Below are 26,489 nucleotides of genomic sequence, written 5' to 3'. Positions count from 1 at the left end.
CTCTGTATGATTATTCTGTTATCGGAAATTCTTGGGGGGTCTCATCTTTCTGTTTTTTGTGTCTGACAACTCTTGGATTATCTTCTCATGTGTTTTGTCATTTTGGATTGGAAGCTCAGCTTGTGTTTGTGTGTGTTGGGAGGGGTGAGGAGGGTATGCAGGGTGTGGTGGGGAGGAGTGGTGCGTGTTTGGGTGTGCTCTGAGTGCGTGTATGCTGTGTGTGTGTGTGTGCGCGCGCGCGTGCACATGCATGTGCCCCCTGGGTGCCTGGGTTGAGGGTGTGGCCGCCCAGCTGGGCTTTGTGTAGGCTCCTGCCGGCTGCTCCAGGTATCACAGCCAGGGATCAGGTTTTTGACAATTTCCTGGCTTGGGAGTTTTCAAACCATGCAGGTAGTTCACATATGAACTAAAAGCTATGGAGGACAGGCCTGTGCTCATGAATTCTGAGGGGATGTTTTTGATTTCCACCCAGAGCTCAGGCAGGCTTCCTGGTTGTCTCTGTTGTTGCTGGTGAATTTATTTCAAGTCCACCCTTTCATGTGGGTGCATCAGGCACACGTCCCGACTTTATATATAGTGGGGGCTCAGTTCCAGCCCCCCACCTCTTATGTCCCCAAGCCCTTGTTCCTGTCCCCACGTGGCCATCACAACCAAGGCTTCTAGGCTGCCAAGACCAGCAGCTCCGTCCTCCTTTCTGGCCTCATTTTTCTTCCTGTCTTATGAACGTGGGTCTGCTTGTTGTATTTTACGCAGCACCCCTGAGTGTTGGAGATGGGAGGGTCTCTGGTGTACTGCTTCATCATCTGGTGTATTGAGGTTCCGGAGGGGCTGACTCGACTGGTAGCCTGTGGCAAAATTTGGCCACATCCTTGGGTCAGCCAGTAGTTAGCCCTGTCCAGTGATGAGCCAGCTGGACCCCTTGTCTGGTNCCTTGGGTCAGCCAGTAGTTAGCCCTGTCCAGTGATGAGCCAGCTGGACCCCTTGTCTGGTCACAGTTGGCCATGCTTTCCCCAGGCATATAGAGGAGTCTTTGTGAAGTGTCCTTTGTGGCTGCCTCAGTGTGTGAGCCTCAGTGTGCAGGATGTCAGGTCAGTCTCTGCCACAGCCTGTTCTCGTGGCCTGTTCTTGCCCCCGGTCATCCCAGCTGTGGGGGAGCCTTGCGTGGCCTCTGTGTCGAGCATGTGGCCCCAGTTTGCAGCATCCACTCCTCAGTCCTCACCCCCTGAAGATCAGAAATGTGTCAGACTCACATCTATCCACAGACCCCTGAGCCACCACACTTGGGTGCTTGTGTGTGTCCACAGCCCAGTCCCAAAGTCCACAGGAGACATGGGCCCATTATGGACACCTGTTATTGCCACCAAAGCACCAGTGTGTCCTCAAGTCATGTTAGAAAAGATGATTTAAAACGAAATTAGGTGCTGAAGTCCCGTGTGAAGAACTTCATACCCTTTTAGGATAGAGTGAATTTGCAGCACACGGTATTTCTCCTCCTCTTTCAACTCTTCCTTATGGTGTGTGGGACTATTGATGTGGCTGGCAAAAGTGACCAGTGTCAGGCTGTGATATGCGAGTGAACACTGGGCAGCCTTTCCTTAGTTTGGTGCTTCTGTAAGCTCTGCCTTTTCTTACCCAGCAGCCGAGGCGTACGAAGATGGCTGTCTCTACTGAGAGGACTGTGCGGTGGGCAGACTTGCCGCAGGCGGGGAACCGAGCCCACCCCCGCTGCCTCCCCTTTCTGGTAGAATGTGCTTGTTCGTCTGCACATGCGGAGGGCCCAGCCGTCCCCCTGTCTGTCCTTAAAGCCAGCTAGTCCTCGAGCCCACCCCCGCTGCCTCCCCTTTCTGGTAGAATGTGCTTGTTCGTCTGCACATGCGGATGGCCCAGCCGTCCCCCTGTCTGTCCTTAAAGCCAGCTAGTCCGGTACAGTCTTCATGTCACCTGCCCCAACAGAGGTCCACGGCGCCCAGCACCTCGAGAATGACTGTGTGACCTTGGGACAGTGCCACATCTCTCATAGCTCAGAGAGTACCACAGCTCCATGGCATGGCTCGGGCTTCTTCTCAGGCTATACTGGAGTTCTGCTTGTCTAGGGAGGGAGCCAAGGATGTGTGCAGCTGGTTGCTGAGGCTCCCATCCAGGGCTTCGCCCGGGAGGGCACTGGCCTCTGCCCGCCTTGGAAGGAACGTGCCTGGGCTGTGGTCCTACTGGGCACTGCAACTTGGGTCTCACTGGCCCTGTAGCCTCTTGGGACTGAGGCAGAAGCTGGTGGCAGCTGCCTTACTGCTCCCATCCTGACTATGGGCGCGGCTGAGGAGGGGAGCACGTGCCTTTCTGCGCCTGCCACACGGTTCCTAAAATTCTTTGTGTTGAGGAAATATTTCACTCGCGGATACCTAATTATCCTGTGGGGTTTGTAAGGCAGGTCTGAAAGCCGATTGAATACAGCAGAACTGTTCCTGCATGACAGCTACTTCATACGCAATCATAACAATTATATATAATTTGTGTTTACACTGCCTGGAAGATTGAACTCCTCACACAGACATTCTCTAAAACAGGCTTAGGGCGTGCAGGGCAGGACCGCCCTTGGGCGTGCACATGAGAGCAGCCTTCAGTGTTCTGAGGATGGCTGTCCTGGTGGTGGCAAGGGTGGTGAGGGCCACCTGGGCCTGCTTCTCAGCCAGGGCCATCAGAGGGCTGGGCTGAGCTGGGGCAGGGTAGGGAAGCTATCGCCTGGGCCTCAGGGAGGGGGTAAGGGCAGCTCCCCACCGTTGTCCCCTCACAGCTGGGTTCAGCAGAGGCACATACCTGGTGTGCCTGGAAGCCCAGGGCAGAACCTGGGGAGTAGCTCAGTCCCGCTCAGCTCAGAGTCCCATGCAGAAATGAGTCCCCATGGTCCTGGAGCATGTGGTGGGGGAGGGGCGGGGTCCTAACTGCTGCAGAGTTCTGGGCAGCATGGCCTCCTCAGCACTCAGTGTTGCTGGTGTGGTGTTGATGTGGCCGGTCAAGTCCACCAGCCCCTGCAGCCATCTCCAGGATCTACCCCAGGGGAGCAAGGTGGAGAGACAGCCTGCTGCCTCTTGTAGACCGTAGACACTGGCTCGTCCCCACTGCCGGGCCTTGGCCAAGGCTGGGTCATCCATCCTCTGACCTGTGCGTCATATTGCCCAGCTTGCAGGGCTCTGCTGACGTTCTGCTCTCCTCGAGGCCTCCCCTGGCACTGCTCTGGGCTCAGCCTGGGGGCAGGGGGTCTTGTCTTTCCCTCCAGTCCTTGCTCCTGCCCCCGCTGCTCAGGGTAGGAACCTGTGCAGGGGCCCAGCCGTTTCGTTGCTTGTCCCGTGTAGGACGAAGCAGGGCCTGTCCCCAGACCCTGCATCTCTCCACCCCGTCCATAGGAGAGCCTGCACCTCGCCCCTGCCTGCCCAGCGGCTCCTGCTCCCCTTGTCCTGGGTGAGCACAGGACAGTGCTTGGGCTGAAGTGGTCTTGTGGTCCTCCCTGGCCATGTGTCCAATGCCCCCTGGTGGGCTAGGTCATGGCCACTGGACACAGAGTCACAGGGAGACTCCCTCCAGCCCTGCAGAAACACGTGTGGGCTGTCCTGACGAGCCTGGGAGGCGGGGCAGCCCCATAGTGGAGGCTAGCAAGCTTCTCTGGCAAGTGGCTGGGTCTGCTGGACCCCCAGCCTCCTCCCTTGCTCTACACCAACCTCTGTGGCCTGTGGTTGACCCTGGGCCCCAGGCGACAAGCCTCGCAGACTCACGCTGGGGAGCTCGGGCCTTCTTAGGCTACTCAGCAAAGCCAGGTGTGGGCTGAGAATTTGTATTTGGGGCACATAGGGCTGGGGTGGGAGGCGCGCACACTCCGGTGACTCCACCCTGACCTGTCTCTCTCCCCTCAGTTTCTTCGAGCACTACTGCTATTCCCGGGGCGGCATGCGCCACAGCTCCTACACCTGCGTCTGCTGCAGGTAAGCGGGGCGTCCTGGGTCATGTAGAAGTGACCATGGGAGGGTAGGCACTGAGTGAGTGAGGGGCTCCATCTCTCCCCAGCTTAGATGCACTTGCTTGCCCACACATGTACACCAGTGCCCGCAACCCAAGCTTGGTAGTCACTTTCCCTTTCTGAGGCTCTGGGAGCTGAGGTCGCCTCTGCCTGCAGAGCTTGGTGCTAGGTGGAGGAGAATCCTGGCCCACCCACTGCACTGCAGAGGGGCTGCCCGATGCTCCGCCCTCTGTCCCCAGCTGGTGGGCATAACAGCTTAGCACAGGAAGGCCACTCCTTCTGAGGCCACTGCTGGCCTTCCTCACCCCTCTGCATGGACACACACAGCATGCAGGGACTGGGCTGGCCATGAGCTCAGGCTGGGCAGCTTCTGTGCACATCTGGGGTGGGCGTGGAAGCAGCTCTGTTGGTGCAGGAGGCAGCGGCTGTGTGTCTGGCACTGTCGATCTGACTGTGTGGGGACCATCACGGCTGTGGGTGGGTATCACTCGAGGTGTGTCCACATGAGTTACATTGTGGCTGGAGGGCTCTGTTTGTGTGTCTGTGTGTGTCCTCTGTGCATGGCTAGGTGTGCGTGGAGGCGCACACATGGTAGAAATGACCACAAACACGGGCAGCTCATGGCCATGAGTATGCATTACTATCATCTCTGGGGGTGTACACAGCTGTGTGGCTGCATGTGTCCCTGTAGATGTGTCAGCACCACACATATCCTGGCTGTGGGTGGCCCCCTCATCTCCTGGACTCACCCCTGCTATTCTCCCCTGCTCAGCCAGGGCTCTGGCCCTTGGGTCTGGCCCCTGCCCAGCCAGGCTGGAGCCGGGAACTCTGTGGATGTGCGCATCCTCAGCACATGAATAATACATATGAGCATCTCAGTCCTTGGAAATGTTCTTCTCTGGTGGATAGAGAGAAAAATCATTATTTCTACTTTTATGATTCCTGAGGCTCCCGAACGAGGCCGTAAATATTACACCCAGGTGTTTTTTGTTTTTTGTTTTTTTTCCTTTGGACAGACTTAAAAGTTCTTTTTTCCTTAAAGGCATCGATGATTCCTGAGGCTCCCGAACGAGGCCGTAAATATTACACCCAGGTGTTTTTTGTTTTTTGGTTTTTTTTCCTTTGGACAGACTTAAAAGTTCTTTTTTCCTTAAAGGCATCGCTTATTAGGGAAGCTCTCTAGCTCTTCTTTGCAGCCCAGCCAGGACTCTGGTGTGGCTCCTGAGATAGTCGGGGCCCTTCTCATTGAGCCCCTCTCTCTTTAGCCACCAGGAAAGGAGAGCTTCCTTGAGTCCCTTCCCCAGGACACGAATTCGGGCTCTCCATTTCTGTTCTTTACACGTGCTGCCCATACCATGCCCACATCCCCAGCCCAGAGTAGCTACCTGAGCAGCACTCACAGCCAGGAAGCCCTGCAGGCGGCACTGCCATCAACCAAGAGGCTGGCCGCCAGCCATATGGCTGCAGGGAGCCAGGGCTGCCAGGTCTCCCCCCCCCGCCAGCCTCAGGCTTAGACCTGGTTCAGCTGCCCCTGGGCCTCTGCTGGAGAGTGGACAGTACTGCCCGAGGGGCAGGGGATGGGGCACCAGCCCCCAGGCCTGCTGGGTGAGGATGGGCAATTGACCACTGTCCCCTGGTTCTTTGCAGTGGCGAGAACGCAGCCATACTACACTATGGACACGCTGCGGCACCCAACGACCGTACGATCCAGGATGGAGACATGTGGTGAGTGAGGCTGACCCCTGGTGCTGTCCCGGCCCTGCCTCTGCATGTAAATAGCCAAGCCAAGGCGGGACTCAACCTCAAGGTCAACCCGGGGTCTCTGGGTTCTTGTCCTGAGAAGGCTGAACAGCAGGGTCCCCAGGCCAGCTCTTGGCTCAGACTTCTCTGCCCAGGCCATCGGCCTGCGTGGTACCTTCTCCAGGACCAAAAGTCCACAAGGGAGCATAGACAGGAGTGCAAGACAGGGGCCCCTGTGGCTTCCATGGGGTCATGGGATGGTGGCTCTCTATGAAGGTCCTGGAATGCCCAGACTGTCCTCTCCAATCAGTAGGCACCACATGCACATCTCTGTGTCTCAGTGCAGAAGGGTGGAGCCCCTCAGTTTGGAGCAGGGAAAACCCTAGGGAGCGTCCTATGCTCTGAAGCCTGCCAGCCTCAGCCACAGAACCCCTTGGTGTATGCAGCTACTCGCAAGTCAGAGGTGGCGCTTGACCCCCAGGCTGGCTGCAAGGCTTTCCTGAGCAACTTTGCTGTGCTCACAGCTCCTCGCAGAGACCATGACACTGCAGATGTGGGCAGGTCCTGCGGCCCCCACCCATCTGAGAGCCCCCCTCCTTTTGGAGGGGTTGTGATCCTGCTCACAGACCCCTGGCATGTAGGGCAGAACACGCTGGGCCACTGACCCAAGGTTTGGGGAGTGGTCTGTGAGCGCCTGCAGACCCGCCCCCACCCATCTGAGAGCCCCCCTCCTTTTGGAGGGGTTGTGATCCTGCTCACAGACCCCCGGCATGTAGGGCAGAACACGCTGGGCCACTGACCCAAGGTTTGGGGAGTGGTCTGTGAGCGCCTGCAGACCTGAATCCTCACTCAGTCACTAGGAGCTTCTGCCTGTCCTTTCTGCCATCCAGATGTTGGCCAGGGCCAGCCTTGGCACTGCTGGGCTACTGAGAGCCACCCAGATGATGGTGCTGCCCTGGGGCTAGGCCACAAGCCATGTGGGGCTGCCCTGTCTTGGACTTCAGACACTTGCTGTGGTCACTGACCAGCAGATGGGGGTGCCCTGTCATGCCTGGCTGTTTGGCACCTTTTCGTCTATTGCTGATGCTCCTGAACAAGGCTCCCTCAGAGCCCCATGGTGGTGCGGCTTCCTCTCAGGTTGGTGCAGTGCCTGGAGGGGCTCAGCTCACTTCTGCCTCAGCTGCCCTGATGTGCACACTCCCAGAGTGGCAATGGCTGCTGGACCTGGCCTCCCCCGGGTGGGACTCGCCTTGCAGCAGGGAGCAGCAGGAGCCTGCACCCACGTCCACTGGGGGCGTGAGTTCACACGTGCAGACCTACAGCACGACCAGATGCCCAGAGAGATGCTGTGTTCTGAGCTGTTGCTGCCAAGTGTTTGCAGGAACCATTCAATACCAGGGTCCTCCCTGTCCGCAGGACACACTGGTACCATGACTGGCCACAGTCGCTCTGCCTACCCAGTGTCAGTAGCTGCAGGGGTTGTTCTGGCTCAGGACACTGTTGACAAGAGCCCAGCTCAGCCTTCTGGAAGAAACTAAGCCCCTCACATCCCCCTCTGAGCCTCAGTTTATTCATGTGTGAGTAGAAACAGCACACGCATGTCAGGATGACACGTGGCAGTAGAAGGGATGTGTCAGGAGCACAAGTGCTGAGCCAGTGTACCCTCTCTCCAGGGGCCTGCGCCAGCAGCTCAGGGGCAGGAGCCTGCAGGGGGTGATGCCTGAAATGGCCACAGAGTCAGGCCAGTAGCACTGCCACTCACCACCCCCCAATCCCCCTCCCAGACCATGAGCTGAGCTTCAGCCTTTCCCTCCCCAGCTGGCCTGACCACACTGACCCACCAAACCTGTTTCACCCCCGGCTGCAGTGAGCCCCACAAACCATGGGCTGGCGTCTGCAGGGCTGTGCTGTGCTGCCTCTGGGCAGTAGCTTGTCAGGCAGTGGCTGGGCCCTGCCATGCCCAGGCCTGGAAGGGTCAGAACAGAGCTCAGTTACCCTCCTAGAGGCCTGGGCGCCAAGGCCATGCAGCAACATTGACAGGGCCCTCCCATCTGTGTGTGTCTGTCACCCTCGTCCTTATCCCTGCCATGCCCAGGCCTGGAAGGGTCAGAACAGAGCTCAGTTACCCTCCTAGAGGCCTGGGCACCAAGGCCATGCAGCAACATTGACAGGGCCCTCCCATCTGTGTGTGTCTGTCACCCTCGTCCTTATCTCGTGAGATTGGTGCCTTGCTCCCAGTGTTTGGGCAGGGTGACTGAGACACAGGAGGGTACTAGGCTCAGGTGTGGAGCCAAAGGGATTTGGAGAGGAGGTTGGCTACCTCGGACTCAGCTTGATTGGAGACTAGGGAAAGACAGGGCAGGAGCCCTGCTGCCTGCCGTGACCAAGCCCCAGGTAGCCCCAGGGAGAGACCACCTGGCCTTTTCAGGAACTCCCACCTTGTGAAACGATTTCTAAAGCTCTTTGACCCTGTGGCCCATCCTGACTGAGTCAGGACGACAGGCCCCAGGAGCCCATTCCCAGGGCAGAGGCAGAGACCCAGCCACACTAGCGGGACCCTGCTGTCCTGGGGGCAGCTCAGACCAGCTGGACGGCCCTGCGCCAGAGCCACGTGGCCTTGCGTTTCTTCCTCCGTGAGCTCTGCACACCCCAGAGGAAGGGGATGCTTCTCCACTCTCCTCTTTATCTGCCTTAAAGACGGTCCTCACCCCATGAGAGGCCAGTCCCAGCTGTATTCCTGGGGTTGCCCCTGACAGGGTGAGTCCAGGCCAGGGCACTGCACACATCAGTCCTCCCCGCAGCCCAATGCAATGGCCTCAGCCCTCCTGGGCAGCATGCAGCACGTGCGTCTCCCAGGCGCAGCTGTACAGCAGGAGTGATCCAGCGAAGCTCACGGATGTTAATGCCAAGCCCAAATTGGTGATTTTATTTTTCTAGTGCTAACTTTGAAATGTAGCCAGTGGAATAATTATGAGTTTATTATAGTCAATTTATTATGCAGCATTTAGAACAACATGTTTTGTTGATTACTGCTACTGCCAGATTGCTGGCAGCATTTATAATCCATTGTTTTATTGAAATTGATCTGCCAAGCGCCTACTGCATTCGGTAAATAATAAATCACTCTGTTATCCCAACATAAAGGCACAATACTTTATCACAAGGTGTGAAAACAAAATAGGAACATAGTGCAGAATTTTTCCTGAAACCGAGAGCCCCCCAGCACAGTGTGTGTATTTCAGGCTCTGGGTCCCGGTTCTTTGACACTGGGTAAAAATGCCCCAGAGATATTTTAACATTTAGCGATGAGGCTGTTTGGGAAGCGAGAGGTGATCCAGAGCAATCAGACTATCCTGGGCGCGGCGAGGAGCGATCCCGTCCCTCTCTCCACAGGCCCAGGTATGGGCACCCCTCTGAGCTTCAGTCTTTCCATCCATCGCTGGGGGGTAACGTAACACCCAGCTTGGGGCAGGCTTCAGGGATCATCAGTGCACCACGCAGGCCCTCAGCAGGTGAGACCAGCAGCAATTGTGGCCGTCCCCAGAGCCAGGCAGGCCAGGCCACCTCCTGCTTGAGTTCTGGGCCCCTGGAGCCAACCTCCCAACAGCTGGTTCTGTGGCAGAGGCTAAAGGTGAGAGCCACAGAGAGCACCAGCCAGGCCTGGTTTGTTTGCAGCCAGCTCCTGAGTCACATGACCTTCCTGTTCTGTGTTTTCAGCCCCCAAATTGTCCTCTGTGACGTGCGNATCTCCTGGACTCACCCCTGCTATTCTCCCCTGCTCAGCCAGGGCTCTGGCCCTTGGGTCTGGCCCCTGCCCAGCCAGGCTGGAGCCGGGAACTCTGTGGATGTGCGCATCCTCAGCACATGAATAATACATATGAGCATCTCAGTCCTTGGAAATGTTCTTCTCTGGTGGATAGAGAGAAAAATCATTATTTCTACTTTTATGATTCCTGAGGCTCCCGAACGAGGCCGTAAATATTACACCCAGGTGTTTTTTGTTTTTTGTTTTTTTTCCTTTGGACAGACTTAAAAGTTCTTTTTTCCTTAAAGGCATCGCTTATTAGGGAAGCTCTCTAGCTCTTCTTTGCAGCCCAGCCAGGACTCTGGTGTGGCTCCTGAGATAGTCGGGGCCCTTCTCATTGAGCCCCTCTCTCTTTAGCCACCAGGAAAGGAGAGCTTCCTTGAGTCCCTTCCCCAGGACACGAATTCGGGCTCTCCATTTCTGTTCTTTACACGTGCTGCCCATACCATGCCCACATCCCCAGCCCAGAGTAGCTACCTGAGCAGCACTCACAGCCAGGAAGCCCTGCAGGCGGCACTGCCATCAACCAAGAGGCTGGCCGCCAGCCATATGGCTGCAGGGAGCCAGGGCTGCCAGGTCTCCCCCCCCCGCCAGCCTCAGGCTTAGACCTGGTTCAGCTGCCCCTGGGCCTCTGCTGGAGAGTGGACAGTACTGCCCGAGGGGCAGGGGATGGGGCACCAGCCCCCAGGCCTGCTGGGTGAGGATGGGCAATTGACCACTGTCCCCTGGTTCTTTGCAGTGGCGAGAACGCAGCCATACTACACTATGGACACGCTGCGGCACCCAACGACCGTACGATCCAGGATGGAGACATGTGGTGAGTGAGGCTGACTCCTGGTGCTGTCCCGGCCCTGCCTCTGCATGTAAATAGCCAAGCCAAGGCGGGACTCAACCTCAAGGTCAACCCGGGGTCTCTGGGTTCTTGTCCTGAGAAGGCTGAACAGCAGGGTCCCCAGGCCAGCTCTTGGCTCAGACTTCTCTGCCCAGGCCATCGGCCTGCGTGGTACCTTCTCCAGGACCAAAAGTCCACAAGGGAGCATAGACAGGAGTGCAAGACAGGGGCCCCTGTGGCTTCCATGGGGTCATGGGATGGTGGCTCTCTATGAAGGTCCTGGAATGCCCAGACTGTCCTCTCCAATCAGTAGGCACCACATGCACATCTCTGTGTCTCAGTGCAGAAGGGTGGAGCCCCTCAGTTTGGAGCAGGGAAAACCCTAGGGAGCGTCCTATGCTCTGAAGCCTGCCAGCCTCAGCCACAGAACCCCTTGGTGTATGCAGCTACTCGCAAGTCAGAGGTGGCGCTTGACCCCCAGGCTGGCTGCAAGGCTTTCCTGAGCAACTTTGCTGTGCTCACAGCTCCTCGCAGAGACCATGACACTGCAGATGTGGGCAGGTCCTGCGGCCCCCACCCATCTGAGAGCCCCCCTCCTTTTGGAGGGGTTGTGATCCTGCTCACAGACCCCCGGCATGTAGGGCAGAACACGCTGGGCCACTGACCCAAGGTTTGGGGAGTGGTCTGTGAGCGCCTGCAGACCTGAATCCTCACTCAGTCACTAGGAGCTTCTGCCTGTCCTTTCTGCCATCCAGATGTTGGCCAGGGCCAGCCTTGGCACTGCTGGGCTACTGAGAGCCACCCAGATGATGGTGCTGCCCTGGGGCTAGGCCACAAGCCATGTGGGGCTGCCCTGTCTTGGACTTCAGACACTTGCTGTGGTCACTGACCAGCAGATGGGGGTGCCCTGTCATGCCTGGCTGTTTGGCACCTTTTCGTCTATTGCTGATGCTCCTGAACAAGGCTCCCTCAGAGCCCCATGGTGGTGCGGCTTCCTCTCAGGTTGGTGCAGTGCCTGGAGGGGCTCAGCTCACTTCTGCCTCAGCTGCCCTGATGTGCACACTCCCAGAGTGGCAATGGCTGCTGGACCTGGCCTCCCCCGGGTGGGACTCGCCTTGCAGCAGGGAGCAGCAGGAGCCTGCACCCACGTCCACTGGGGGCGTGAGTTCACACGTGCAGACCTACAGCACGACCAGATGCCCAGAGAGATGCTGTGTTCTGAGCTGTTGCTGCCAAGTGTTTGCAGGAACCATTCAATACCAGGGTCCTCCCTGTCCGCAGGACACACTGGTACCATGACTGGCCACAGTCGCTCTGCCTACCCAGTGTCAGTAGCTGCAGGGGTTGTTCTGGCTCAGGACACTGTTGACAAGAGCCCAGCTCAGCCTTCTGGAAGAAACTAAGCCCCTCACATCCCCCTCTGAGCCTCAGTTTATTCATGTGTGAGTAGAAACAGCACACGCATGTCAGGATGACACGTGGCAGTAGAAGGGATGTGTCAGGAGCACAAGTGCTGAGCCAGTGTACCCTCTCTCCAGGGGCCTGCGCCAGCAGCTCAGGGGCAGGAGCCTGCAGGGGGTGATGCCTGAAATGGCCACAGAGTCAGGCCAGTAGCACTGCCACTCACCACCCCCCAATCCCCCTCCCAGACCATGAGCTGAGCTTCAGCCTTTCCCTCCCCAGCTGGCCTGACCACACTGACCCACCAAACCTGTTTCACCCCCGGCTGCAGTGAGCCCCACAAACCATGGGCTGGCGTCTGCAGGGCTGTGCTGTGCTGCCTCTGGGCAGTAGCTTGTCAGGCAGTGGCTGGGCCCTGCCATGCCCAGGCCTGGAAGGGTCAGAACAGAGCTCAGTTACCCTCCTAGAGGCCTGGGCGCCAAGGCCATGCAGCAACATTGACAGGGCCCTCCCATCTGTGTGTGTCTGTCACCCTCGTCCTTATCCCGTGAGATTGGTGCCTTGCTCCCAGTGTTTGGGCAGGGTGACTGAGACACAGGAGGGTACTAGGCTCAGGTGTGGAGCCAAAGGGATTTGGAGAGGAGGTTGGCTACCTCGGACTCAGCTTGATTGGAGACTAGGGAAAGACAGGGCAGGAGCCCTGCTGCCTGCCGTGACCAAGCCCCAGGTAGCCCCAGGGAGAGACCACCTGGCCTTTTCAGGAACTCCCACCTTGTGAAACGATTTCTAAAGCTCTTTGACCCTGTGGCCCATCCTGACTGAGTCAGGACGACAGGCCCCAGGAGCCCATTCCCAGGGCAGAGGCAGAGACCCAGCCACACTAGCGGGACCCTGCTGTCCTGGGGGCAGCTCAGACCAGCTGGACGGCCCTGCGCCAGAGCCACGTGGCCTTGCGTTTCTTCCTCCGTGAGCTCTGCACACCCCAGAGGAAGGGGATGCTTCTCCACTCTCCTCTTTATCTGCCTTAAAGACGGTCCTCACCCCATGAGAGGCCAGTCCCAGCTGTATTCCTGGGGTTGCCCCTGACAGGGTGAGTCCAGGCCAGGGCACTGCACACATCAGTCCTCCCCGCAGCCCAATGCAATGGCCTCAGCCCTCCTGGGCAGCATGCAGCACGTGCGTCTCCCAGGCGCAGCTGTACAGCAGGAGTGATCCAGCGAAGCTCACGGATGTTAATGCCAAGCCCAAATTGGTGATTTTATTTTTCTAGTGCTAACTTTGAAATGTAGCCAGTGGAATAATTATGAGTTTATTATAGTCAATTTATTATGCAGCATTTAGAACAACATGTTTTGTTGATTACTGCTACTGCCAGATTGCTGGCAGCATTTATAATCCATTGTTTTATTGAAATTGATCTGCCAAGCGCCTACTGCATTCGGTAAATAATAAATCACTCTGTTATCCCAACATAAAGGCACAATACTTTATCACAAGGTGTGAAAACAAAATAGGAACATAGTGCAGAATTTTTCCTGAAACCGAGAGCCCCCCAGCACAGTGTGTGTATTTCAGGCTCTGGGTCCCGGTTCTTTGACACTGGGTAAAAATGCCCCAGAGATATTTTAACATTTAGCGATGAGGCTGTTTGGGAAGCGAGAGGTGATCCAGAGCAATCAGACTATCCTGGGCGCGGCGAGGAGCGATCCCGTCCCTCTCTCCACAGGCCCAGGTATGGGCACCCCTCTGAGCTTCAGTCTTTCCATCCATCGCTGGGGGGTAACGTAACACCCAGCTTGGGGCAGGCTTCAGGGATCATCAGTGCACCACGCAGGCCCTCAGCAGGTGAGACCAGCAGCAATTGTGGCCGTCCCCAGAGCCAGGCAGGCCAGGCCACCTCCTGCTTGAGTTCTGGGCCCCTGGAGCCAACCTCCCAACAGCTGGTTCTGTGGCAGAGGCTAAAGGTGAGAGCCACAGAGAGCACCAGCCAGGCCTGGTTTGTTTGCAGCCAGCTCCTGAGTCACATGACCTTCCTGTTCTGTGTTTTCAGCCCCCAAATTGTCCTCTGTGACGTGCGCCAGGAGGGCCTTGAGGCTGGCCGGGCCTGCCTCCCACTCCTCTGTCCTTACAATACCAGGGCTTCCCTGGAGCCGAGCTGGGCTGGGCCACTTTGGCTACAGTCACTGCCTGCGAGGGCCTGTAACTTGGACACTCTGGGTCTTTTTTCAGGCCATGCTGGTCAGCCCAGAACTGCGTATTTTGAGGGCTGTTCCTCACATCACGCCTGTGGCCCCTTGGGCCCCTTCCCGTTTCTGGGCCAGATCCTGCCACATACCCTCTGCGTGAGGGTGAGGAATGGGGCTTTGCTGTGGCTTCAGACCCCTGGGGCCCTTCCCCTGGCTTGGTTCAGAGCCACAAGGCCTTGTGTGGGGCCTGCAGCCATGAAGCCTCTGGGGTTTTGCCGTTGACTCTCACAGCCCTTTTCCGCTGTGCCCCTGGTGGTCACCATGAACCCCATCACAAAGTCACTGATCCAGAGGAGCCATTAGTTGCTTTCTGCTTTCCTTCTTAAGGCAAGCAGACAGACCTCTAAAACAGTTACAAAAGTATGGCATGCTTGCTCCTTAATGCTTTCAGCATGATCACATGAGGGGTGTGGCTAAGGTCATCAGAGGCCTGTCCTAAATGGAAGGCCCGAGCACGTGGGTGTGAGCACAGATGTGGCCAGGACTAGTCGCCCTCATGCACTGCCCGTCCAGACTGGGCTTTAGACACCAGAGCCCTCAAGGTAGGTAGGTAGCGCTCAAGGCCAGCCAGCTGCCCATGGGCCACCAGGGTGCGCCATCACCTGTGTTTTGGAAAGCAGTGCAGTGGGTTGGGCCCGCTTCTGTGCTGGACTCCCAGTCTGGGTCTGTGTCTGGCCTGGCAGCACTCATCTGCCCTGGACCCCTAGGCAGGCTGACCCCAGGGTGTGCTGAATTAGAAAGCAGCTGGAACACCCCTCATCACCTGCCACCTCCTACCTGTCCCACCAGCAGATCAGGTTGAGGGGAGGAGAGGGCTGTGACCCCTCTCAGAACTGTCTACAGCACGGATCCAAGGATGCCCCAGGCCTGGGTTACCCAACTGCAGGCAGGATGTGGCTGGTGGGCAGTGAGCCAGGCCTTCCAGTGCTGGCCAGAAGAGGGCAGCATTATCTCAGGACATCTGGGACAGGCCTCACCCCTGCTGGGTAGTCCCTGGGCATGGGAGGTGGAGGACCAGCTCAGCTGAGGAGGACAGGCCTGTCCCAACCCCCATACTCAGCAGCTTTCCAGGGTCCTCTTCCCTCCTTCCCTGCCATGGGCCCCCATCTGTCTCCCTGTTCTGATGATGGCTAGCTAGAAGCCGTAATGACCAGCAAAGGTGGAGACAGAGCTCATCACCACCAAAACCCAACTTCTCTCTGCCTAGAGAAATAAGGGTGACCGGGTTCCATCCCAGGAAGGCTCTTGAAGGCACCCTGAGCTGTTGGTGGCATGTCTCTGGCACATAGTGCCATTCCCACTGCAGTGTCACTTCCTGAGCCAGGGTGGCATCAGGGCCCCCTCTGCACAGCCAACTCCATCAGACGTGCCAGCCCTCGCCCCTGCAGGCTGCAGGTGCCCGCTCACCCAGGGCCTCAGCAGCATCTCTTAAGCCCTGCAGGCTGGGCTGGGGCAATTCTGCCCATTCCTGGGTGGCCACTCGGTCTGAGTCCATCTGGCATCTGCTTACTGCGGCTCCCACAGGAGGCAAATCTGTGCCTGGGGACTCTTCCCAGCCGGCAGAGGGGCTAGGGCAAGATGGGCCTCCAAGCCCCACTTCACCTTGTGCCTGAGCCTTACGGGGCTTTAGAGTATGAGGCAGACCCTCCCTGCCTTGCTCTTCCTTCTGAGGAATGCCTGGTTGTCACCAGCCAGCCCTGTCCTGAGCATTTCTTGCTCTTAAGGACAAGCCCAGTCCTTGGGGCAAGGGAATACTCTCAGTAGGACACAGGCCCTGGTCAGCCATCTGTGCAGACCAGTTGGCCATGGCCTTCGCAGTTGCATCCCAGGTAGAAGCACCCGTTGTGTTCCGACCCAGCACTCCTGCGCGTACATATGCCCTAACTACAGCCAGACTCCCTTCCCACCTGTTTCTGTCCGCTCTGTTTAATTTGTTAAAGTTTTGTAGCCACACCCTACTCAGTTGCTGTCATGACCCGCAGTTTAAAAACACTAGCCAGACAGCCTGGGTGCTTGCAGACATCATGAGACACTGGTCACCAAAAAAGTGAAATGAAGTGTGTGCTGTGCACGTGAGGCCATCTCTGCCACTCCCCATAGAAGCTGCTGCCCTGACGCCTGGCCCTTGCCCTACTCTGCTCTGATGGCACCAAACTCTCAGAGTAGGCAGCAGCTGCGCCCCAGCCGCCATGTAGTGCTTTGCCTGGGCTCTACTCTGCTGCCCTGCCTCTCTCCACATCATCCGTAAAATGGCAACACCGTTTCCCTCTGACTGCACAGGAGGCCCACAGCACATGGCAGCTCTTGTCATTGTGTGCACCAGGGTTTGCTGGTTCTGGGTACTGGGGACCTGGAAACTGCTGCTGTAGTGGGTGGGTTGCACAGGCAACTTTCCTGGCTGCTCAGACCCCCCAGGAGCAGCCATCCCATGGCTGGGGTGAGTTCAGCAGAGGTGCCTGGGAAGACACCGGGGAGAGGTCCACGTGGGGGAGGTCAGCCCGTGGCACTGGAGGACTCCGAGTGATGGCCTTTGTCCCTGCTGGCCCCACCTGGAGCTTGGCACTCCACGGAAGGCCTGGCTGGGAGCTGGGAACAGGCAAGCCTGCCCCTGCGCCAGGGAGACCAAAGCCCGTGTCTTGTCTGCAGGGGCTGCCCACTGCAGCAGATGAATGGAAAAGTTATCTGTATGCCTTCTTTCTATCTAACGCTGAGGTCTGAAGGGAAGCAAGAGCTTCCTGCTGCTCAGAAATCCCCCAGCCTGGCCTGAGACACAGACTGAGGTGGCTGCACTTTGGTGTATGAAATCCTCCTGCAATCCTGAACACACATGAGTAAGCTGTCATTCTTGGGGGAGAAGCAGCTGAGTTTTGTGCCATATACTCAGGATATTAAAATGAAGCTACAAACCGAGTACAAAGTGGTCCTTGTATAAACATTGCAGCATGTCCCCAAAACTGTTCCCAAGTATCTATCACTGGCCAAACCATCTCCAAGTCCTTCTGCCTGTGGGCTGGCCAGTCCCTGCAATGGGGCTGAGAGAGTTGAGGGGAGTCTGGGGAGGGTCTGGGTGGGCCAATGATGGCAGGTAGCCCGGGCCTGAAGCTGCCCGGGAAGAGCCTACAGAAGGCAGAAATTTCCATCCCAGCCAGAAGCAGCCATGTGAATGCATATGAGGGACGGGACGCTAGCTTATTGCTTGGAGATGTGTAACGTCGCCCCAGATGTCTTCGATTATCACACGGATTCGCTCGGCCAAAGATGGTAGTGTCCCTGGTGGGTGTCCCCAGGCAGCCAGGAAGGAAGGATCCTGCATTTTCGATTGAGCCAAAGTATGACCGAATTCTCCATAGTCAGCTTGCATCAGAGGACGGATGGAGCACACACACAGGAGCAGGAGGGAGATGATTTATAAAAGAGATGGCTGTTGTCCCTGGATTCTAGAATGGCTTGACTCTGAATCACTTGTGCATGTAGAAACTCTGAGGGGGATTTAAAAAAAAAAAGCAAAGAAAGATAGGGAACTGAGAGCACAAAAATAGACCTTAGCCCTGTGCTCACAGGAGCAGGAGGGAGATGATTTATAAAAGAGATGGCTGTTGTCCCTGGATTCTAGAATGGCTTGAGTCTGAATCACTTGTGCATGTAGAAACTCTGAGGGGGATTTAAAAAAAAAAGCAAAGAAAGATAGGGAACTGAGAGCACAAAAATAGACCTTAGCCCTGTGCTGAGTGTCACAGGGCAGGATGGAGCTCCCGGCTGGGTGTATACTTCCTTCTCCAGAAAGCGGATGAGTTTAACACAGAAAATATAGTTGGTCTTCTAGAATCTGAAAGATAAAGCCAGCCTGGCTGAGGAAATCCAAACACCTACTATCCTACACTTTCTGTTTTATTAAGAAACATTTGGAGAACTTTTTTGGGTCTTGTCAGCACTGGAGAAGAGTCTTGTTTTTATTGTTCTAGAGGATTCCAGCATTTGGTACATTCTTGTGGGCTTCCTGGTTTTTTAAATAGTTCGATTTCTGTTTTGTTTTGTTTTATTTTGTTTTTTAATTTCAGCACAGTCTAATAGAATTTTCTGCTTGGTGGTGCTGTTGCAGGTTGCCCTCTGATGTGGCACCTTTCAGGAATCTGTGTCCCCCACACTCCTGGCTCTGTCCTGTCTGTTCAGACCTCCCTTGGATGTTCTAAACAAACCATTCTCCTTTGTTCACTCTGAGGAGCCTAAATGAAAAGGCTGTGCTATCCCAGGCCAAAGTGGGCCACGGCCCCATGCAGCTGCATTCCCCCGTGGATGTGTCTGCATGCTGGCCCCAAGCGGACACAGCCTGTAGCATGGTAGGATCCCCATTTTCAAAATGGGAAAACTGAGATCCTGAAGGCTGAGTGCCGGAGCCAGGACAAGAGAGCAGACTGCTGGGCTCTGAGTTGCTTATCTCTCTGACTTGGGAATTTGTTGGACCAGTGCCCAGAGCCTTAGTTACCTTCCAATTGGGGCTTAGGTGTGCCCCACCATCCTGACCAGCTCTGGGGGGGATGTCCTTCATGTAGGAGTATACCAACGGGCAGCTGTTGATACCCCCTCGCATCTGGAGCCTCCCAAGGACCAGGCACCTGGGTGTGTCTGCTCAGGCTCTATCTCTGTCATCTTCACACAACTGGGTTTGAGGGGGTCACCCTCAGACGAGGCACAAATCCCCTGCTTTGCCTGCTCCAGGCAGGGTTCCCGCAGAGTCTGTGACTTTGACCCAAATCTTTCCTCCACCCCCCGAGAATCACCTGAGGTATTATCTGGTGCTTTCTGCACTGTTGACACTGTTTATGGTGTTTTGCAATCAGAAAAGACAGGAGATTAAAAAGTGCCAGGATGGGGACTTTGGATTCCAGCAAAGCATCCAGGGATCCTGAGCGTTTACATCTGTTTCTGTGGGGTAGCTAGTGCTGCCTGTCAGGCCACATAGCCCAGCTTTTTGCTCCACACCTAGGGCCCGGGTCGTCCACCCCCGTGCTCTGTTCCACAGAATAGGGGGCCTCTAAAGGCAGGCGCGTGGCAGCTTCTGTAACATTTGTTGAAAGGCTGTACCATTGGAGTTTGGATTTGTGGGGGAGGCCCCTGTAAAGGAAGCCGCAGCAGTGGCCCTGGGCTCAGATCTGCTGGGATTTGTGTGGCTGCAGGCTGACCCCCACGGGAAGCTGAGGATGAAGTTAGACCCTGTGCAGAGCTGGGCTCTAGCCAGTCCACAGGGGCAGCTCCCACTTCCTCAGCTCCTCCTGGCTCTGTGGTCACCTAAAGAGGCAGCAGCATTCCAAGTCTGGGGCCTGACAGTGTCCCTGAGCCAGTTTTGTCACCATCAGTGTTGTGACTTGGACATGACCCCATGAAGGGGCTGGGTGGGCTGGTGGGTTCCTTCTCTGTGTCTCCTGTGAGCAGCCTCTGGTGTGCCAAGGTGGGAGAACATGGGGAGGGGGTGTTCCATCTGTTCCCCTCTTTGCCTCTTATCTGGGCACCGCCCTTGCCTGCTTGGGTGACCCCGTGCCAGAGGGGCAGGGGACACATCAGTGTCATGAGAGCCAGACCTGGACCCCACAGATCTTCCCATGTCCTGTCTCATTCTACCTCAAGTGAACACGGTGGGATTCTTATCTGCCCTTGACCAGAGAGGACCCACGGCTCTCTGTGCAGCAAGAGCTGGTCCTGCTTCTCCTTCCCAGCCCCGCTGCACCAGGGGCCCCTGTCACAGGGTGTCCAGAGGGGCTGGCTCAGCTGCCATCCTCCTGACTTGGTAGCCTCCCTGTCTGTCCCCCTACCATCCTGCCTCTGCTGGCTCCCAGCTCCCAGGCCTCTCCTGTCCTCCCCCACTGCAGAGCCTCCCCATTCTCCACACCCCATCTGTGCCCCAATGGTCCCTGCTCTGCCGCTGGGGGGTGCAGGGGTGCCAGGCAAGCAGGGTGCGGGGAGTCAGGTGGCAGCAGCAGCAGCATCCTAGCCCCCGGGGGTGTGTGACCAGATGGCACAGGAAAGCCTTGCTGGACATAAGCTGTCCTCTGGCATTTCCTCCCTGCCCTTCCCCCAGGCCCCAGCAGGGCAGGTCAGTCCCACGCCAGTGGGGAGAGGGATAGTGTCGGACACCTTCCTCTGGCTGGGGGGCCTCAGAGCTGGAGCAGAGGCAGCAGCCGCCTGCTGAGCTTCCACCAGATGCTCAAGGGCCTGTGAGACGCGGGTGCTGCACTCGGCCCACATTCTCTGCTGGGCGAGTACATCTGTCCCAAGGCCACGGCCCAGCTCCTTTCTCCTCTTCTCCCTCTCATGAGCTGAGCATTGCCTCAGCCTGTGCTGGGTTTGGGGCAGACCTGGGAGAGGCTGTTGGGATGCTAGTATGGAGGCCAGCTGGCAGGTGGGGTCCTGGGGACATTTCTGCCTCCCTTAGTTCTCCAGGTGAGTCCCCAGAGTTGGGCCCACTGAGGCCAGGCCCTGGGGGGCAGGAGTCATCTGCGCAGACAGCTCCCCTGCCCTCAGCCTTCCCTACTTAGGCTGAGCCCAGCACACCTGTTTTTCCTGGGGACAGAGGTCTCCATGATGGTTCTGTGTTTCTTTGCTGCTCATGCACCTGTGGGAGATATCAGGGCAGGAGCTACCTACACTGATTGTGTCGCAAGGTGGGGTGGCCTCAGAACCCTGCTGCATCTAGGGCTGAGGCAAGCTGCCCTTGAGTCCCAGGGAAGGCAGTGGCTCCCCAAGTGCCCAGCTGTCTCATGCACTCCTTTCTCCGCAGCCTGTTCGACATGGGCGGTGAGTATTACCGCTATGCTTCCGACATCACCTGCTCCTTTCCTGCCAATGGCAAGTTCACTGCGGACCAAAAGGCTATCTACGAGGCGGTGCTGAGGAGCTGCCGTGCTGTCATGAGTGCCATGAAGCCAGGTGAGGGCACGGGTGGGCGGGGCCTGCTGGGGAGGACCCACCTGGCGGGGGTGGGGTGGGCACTTGTGTGGCAGGCGCCTGTAGGAAACAGGCCCTGCATTCTGTGACCTGAATTAATCTTTCCCCCTTTACCTGGCTGATAAGACTTGATGGTGTCAGGTCTCCAGGGTTACTTCTAGGAAACAGGGTTGAGTACCAAGCAGGGACAGAGCCGAGAAGCGGGGAGCTCAGCCCAAGGGCACCCCATGTCCCATCCAGCTGCCTCCACCTGCACATCTCCCAGTCCACACTGGCGACTGGTTGTCATCATGTCCTGTGCCCCCTCTCGAAGCAGAGTCCACTCCAGGCAGGGCTCGGCCAGCTTTGGACACTGGCATGTGGTTAGACACTGGAGCAGGTTAAAGCACCACTCAGAGCTCTGGGACTTTAGACAGAAAGTTCTTCCTTTGGGTGGCTCGTCCTTTGTCTGTAAGTGGGGAGGTGGCAGCTATGGAGGATGTTAAACTATGAAAGGCAGCCACAGCACTGCCTGGCACTGTCAGTGCTTTGTAGTGGTCACTGGCATGGCTGTGACAGTGGGGTCAAGTCTAGGCCTGGGCCTGGCATTTCCCTCTCTGGCAGCCAGCCTTGGTGACATGTGCCCCCCACCCCTCCACCTTCAGTATATCGCCTCCACCCTCCCACTGGTCTCCCCCTTGTCGTCCCACCACATCGTGGTCATGGTCCAGCAGGGCAGGCAGATGAGGGCCTCTGGAAGGGAAACAGTGTGCCCCCAGCAAGGCTAACTCGCTGGCATTCCCTCTGGGAAGCTCTAGCTATCTTCTTATACTGGTTGGCTGCGCTCCTTGCTGGTGAGCCCCTGGGCCCTATGTCACCCTGAGATGAGTGGAATTCAGAACCTGCAGGATCAAACCCCAGCTCTGGTGTTGACTCTTTCTGCCCTGCAACAGTAAGAGACCCTTTCCCAGCAGCGTTGGGAGGTCCCTGACTTGTCAAATTTCCTGGAGGGGAGAATTTAGGGACACGTTCTTGCTTCAAGAAGTAGAAAAAGCAGGTCTTGGATGGAGCCAGAGCCAAGGCAGCACAGAAGTTTAGTGGGTTTTTTTTTGAGGGAGTCGGAGTAAGCTCATGGCCAGAATCATCTGGCCAGGGCCTGCCCTGGACATGCAGGCTCCAGCCACCTTCTTCAACGTGGAGTCCCTCCATAAGGGTCGAAGTCAGCACCTAGTTGCTGGGTTCAGGTTGGAGCCTAGCTTCCAGCCCCTGATTCCTCCCATCCTCACTCACCACCTCCCACCACCGGCCATGCAGTCTTTCAGAGAGGCAAGCAGCCCCCTGCAGACCTTCATGAGTAGGGGCAGCTCAGGCATTCCCCATAAGCCATGTGGGGTGTGGTCACTGTGGGCAGAAGAAATGGCACCGTAGAGCCCCACAGTGAGGCTTCAGAGTCCAGAATGCAGGCCTGAGACTTGGATCCAGCCCCCGCTCAGCCCCCTGCTGGCAGTGTGCCTTACTCAAGCCCTTCAGTAAGGAGCACAGTAGTGGTCAGCATGGTCAGGTCGATCAGGAAGCAGGGACGGGGCCTCCTTGGACCCAAACCTGCCACCAGGCCATAGCAAAGGACAGAATTGCCTCCCACACTCCACACTGAAGATAGAGCCGGAAGGGCCGGGACTTGGAATGAAGCGGAGGCCTGGAGGGTGTTTGGTGGGATGTTCAGCAGGTGGGGGGTTAGGAAGACATTGTCTCCCCTGGGCTCTGTTCACTTCAGAGCTCCAGGCTTCCAGTCCTGGATGCTGCTTACCCCTTGCCCTCTGCTGAGACAGGGTGGCTGAGTCCTAGCCGACCCCAGCTGAGACTTGGCTTAAAAAAAGAAAAGGATCCTGAGCCCCAGAACTCAGGATGTGAGTAAAAGCACCAGCATGTGGCCTCATGCAGACCCAGAACTTGATGGCTCAGCGCTTGGCTGAACAGTCCCCTGTGACCCCACAGCCAGTTGTTGGGATGAGTTACAGCCGCGATCACTGGGCCAAGTGTTGCTTTGGAGGGTCCTCAGCAACTGTCGTTTCCAGAAGAGGCAAAGAGGGAGCAGGCCTTCCGGATGGCCACAGTCTAGCCCTAAGAGCCCCTGCCAGAGGCTGAGCCATGGAGGGATGCTGGGGGCAACACCAGGCCCCAGCCCACACCCGCACTTGTGCAGCAAGAACAGAGCATGATCCAAGCACAGGAACTCAGACATGCCCCAAAAGGAAGACGAAGGAAAACCTTAAAGTAAATAAACTCCTGATGGGATGACGGTGTTGACTGGACTCTCCTGGTTTAGCGGCTGCAGAAGAAAACAGCATTTTGTGCTGAAGTGTTTATTTAAAAAGCAGCAGCCTCCACTAAGTATTAACAGGGGGGGTCTCCAGCACCGCTTGTTGCATGGAAACAAAAGCACAGGTGTGGCCAGTGTGCCCCACTTATGTAAAAGGAAGTGGGGCAAGAATGTGGATTCGCACGTGCTTGTAAAATCCACGAAGGAGGTGCAAGGAGGGACGGGGGAGAGTGCCCACTATGTCCCTTTTCATTCTCTGACCTTCAGACCACGGAGTCCATCACCTATTCGCTGTTTCATCGAGTGGGCCAGCAGCAGTCACCGAGGGGTGCCTCTCCTCTCTGTACACCAGGGATGAGAAGTTCTTGCTCCATTTCACATACCATCAGTCAGCTGGGTGGTCAGGACTGCAGATGCAGGGGGAGGCCCTGGCGGTGGAAGTGGGCCGCGGCGTGCCGTCCTGCACCTGCCGCCGAGGGCCCTCTGCTGACAGCCTCTGGGGCGGGTGGGTCTTTCCTCACCACGCTCCCCGCGGATGCTACTCTCTGCAGCCATATGGTGGTGGCCTGTGTCATTACGTAGGTTGAGCAAGCTGTGTCACCTTCGTTTTAGTGATGTCTTCAAACATCCATGGACAGGTGTGAGATGTAGAGGTCCAGGAAGTCAAAGCCCCAGGCTGGAAGGGGCTGCTGCTCCCAGCAGCCAAAGTGCTGCCTGTGAGGGGGCCGTGGCCCACCCGACCCCAGTGGGCCCCGTGCACCTGAACATCATGTCAAGGAGCACAGTAGTGGTCAGCATGGTCGGGTCGATCAGGAAGCAGGGACGGGGCCCGCTTGGACCCAAACCTGCCACCAGGCCATAGCAAAGGACAAAATTGCCTCCCACACTCCACACTGAAGATAGAGCCGGAAGGGCCGGGACTTGGAATGAAGCGGAGGCCTGGAGGGTGTTTGGTGGGATGTTCAGCAGGTGGGGCGTTAGGAAGACATTGTCTCCCCTGGGCTCTGTTCACTTCAGAGCTCCAGGCTTCCAGTCCTAGATGCTGCTTACCCCTTGCCCTCTGCTGAGACAGGGTGGCTGAGTCCTAGCCGACCCCAGCTGCCCACACACCCACCCACAGGAAAGCCTGCTGGGGCCTGTGCAGGATGTGGGTGGCACCCCCACAGTTGGTGTCCTGGCCAGCTCAGTGACCCAACTCAGCAACGTCAGTTGTGTGCAGAAAGTGGCCAGTCCTATGGACAAGTCCTCAAGGCCCCCCCATCTCACTGAGAAAGGCCCAGATCTGGGTCCCCGCATTCACCTGATAACTTGTCCCGAGGGGCTGCCTGGCCAGGCCAGCTCTGAGGGCAGACACAAGGCCTCAGGCCTGGCCGGGGGTGGTGGGAGTGACCAGACCAAGGTCAGCTGAGCTGGTGTCTTCAGAACATACGAGGCTGGTCCTCCCCCATCCCCACTCCTGCCCACATCTGGGCTTTTCTGCCTAGCGCTGCGTGGCACAGGCTGAGCCTGCTCTGGTGCCTTGAGGATCCCATGCGTGAGGGGATGGAGCAAAGCCCCAGGCAGCACCTCCACACACATGCATGCTCTACCACCCGGACTGAGATTGTGACGCACTGATGGTCCCCGAGGGCTGAGCTTACTCCAAATGGGTCACACAGAGTGCCGGCCTGGCAAGCCTGTTCTGTGCCCACAGAACTGCTCTCCAGATGGGGGCAGGTCGCCTCCCCATAGCACCATGGAGGCCGTGGCCAGGTCAGCCCCCTGCCTTGTCCCAGTGGAAATGCCCCTGGTTTGTGGGTTGAGCTCCAGGGCCAAGACAAACCCCCACTGAGACTGCCCGACTACTTCCTGTGACCTTCCAGGGAAGAGTAAATAAAGGCAAGCAGGAAATCACACAACGATGCCCAGAGGAGAGGCAAAAATTAATGATCAGGATACACATGGAGCCTGGCGGCTACAGCCCCAAGGGAACTGAGGAATGCAGGCCTTGGCCCCAACACGGGGCCCGAGGGGGAGCATTCCTCACTGTCACTCAGAGATGGAAGGAGGGCTGGACTCAATCTGACGGGATGCTGGCGGTCCAGGAGTCTGCACGAGGGTGGCCAGGCCAGGCAGCTGCAGCACCTGGGAGGATCCATCCATGGGAGGCTATGGACGTGTATTGGCTCTCGCCAGATGGGATTGAAGACCACCATAGCTTCTGTGTCAGGCAAGCAGCCCACCCTGTGCAGTCTGCCCTGTGTCTGTGGGCTCCAGCAGTCAGGAGGGGAGGAGGGAGGAGGTGCTGCTGGGGTGAGCCAGGTGTCTGAGCTGGCCACAGCTGCAAGGCCATTCCCATAAGCAACACAACTGTCCTGGTCCTGCAGACTTATGGTCCTTCCTGCCTCCCTGAAGCCTGGTGAGACCCCGACTCTGAGGTCCATGCACACATCGCCTGCAAGCCCCCAAGCCTCTTGCAGTCTGGCTTCCAATTCCCAGCACCTTGCCCACCCTGGCCTCCCCCTGCCCTGGGCTGCTGGCCCTCACCTCCTCCTGCCCCTACCCCCATGTGCCCCCCACCACTGGGGTCCCACTCCTATCATGGTCTGTAAAAGCAGTTGTGTCACATGCTATGTGACACCTCCATTATTCCATGCACAACCTATGTGGTTGTGTGCAAGTGTGGTTGCGTGCAACACCCGCTGCTCCCAACTCTGTTCCTGGCCTCAGGGTCCTGGCCATTGTGGGGAATGCTGCCAACATGAGGTCAGAGGAGGGGATGTGGTTGTGTGCAACACCTGCTGCTCCCAACTCTTTTCCTGGCCTCAGGGTCCTGGCCATTGTGGGGAATGCTGCCAACATGAGGTCAGAGGAGGGGCTCTTTTTTTTTTTTTTTTTTCCTTTTTGTCTTTTTTACTGACCGGTAACGGGATCGCAACCCTCGGTGTCGCGCCCACACCGCGCTCAGCTAGTGAGCGGGAACTGGTCTCCACATGGGATCCGAACCCTCGACGGGAGCGCCACTACACTCCCAAGCGGCGCACTCTCCAGTGCGCCACCGGGCCGGCCCAGAGGAGGGGCTCTTGGTGGCAGGAAGTGCCCCTGCCCCCAGAATAGACCTAATGACGAGAGGACCACAGAGCTGCAGGATGACCCAGTAGGAGAGGGACACAGCACCACCAGCCCCACCTGATCTGATATGTGTCACCTGTGAACCATGGTCAGGGAGCACCTTTGCCAGA

General features: G+C 57.3%; 1 protein-coding gene across 1 annotated transcript in view; it reads left to right on the top strand.

Annotated features, from left to right (window-relative positions):
- The first annotated feature begins 1,654 nt into the window (after positions 1 to 1,654).
- Positions 1,655 to 26,489, top strand: part of PEPD (peptidase D) — a 35,620-nt gene continuing 10,785 nt past the window's right edge. Inside the window, exons 1-4 of the mRNA XM_008583021.1 lie at positions 1,655 to 1,683; positions 3,903 to 3,971; positions 5,654 to 5,731; positions 20,803 to 20,951. Coding sequence (XP_008581243.1) covers positions 1,655 to 1,683; positions 3,903 to 3,971; positions 5,654 to 5,731; positions 20,803 to 20,951 — 325 coding nt within the window. The remainder of the gene's footprint in view (positions 1,684 to 3,902; positions 3,972 to 5,653; positions 5,732 to 20,802; positions 20,952 to 26,489) is intronic.

Source organism: Galeopterus variegatus, unplaced genomic scaffold (genome assembly GCF_000696425.1).
Source record: "Galeopterus variegatus unplaced genomic scaffold, G_variegatus-3.0.2 Scaffold2795, whole genome shotgun sequence".
Lineage (NCBI taxonomy): Eukaryota > Metazoa > Chordata > Mammalia > Dermoptera > Cynocephalidae > Galeopterus > Galeopterus variegatus.
The sequence above is the reverse complement of the archived record's forward strand: the minus strand, read 5'-3'. Positions and strand labels throughout refer to the sequence as shown.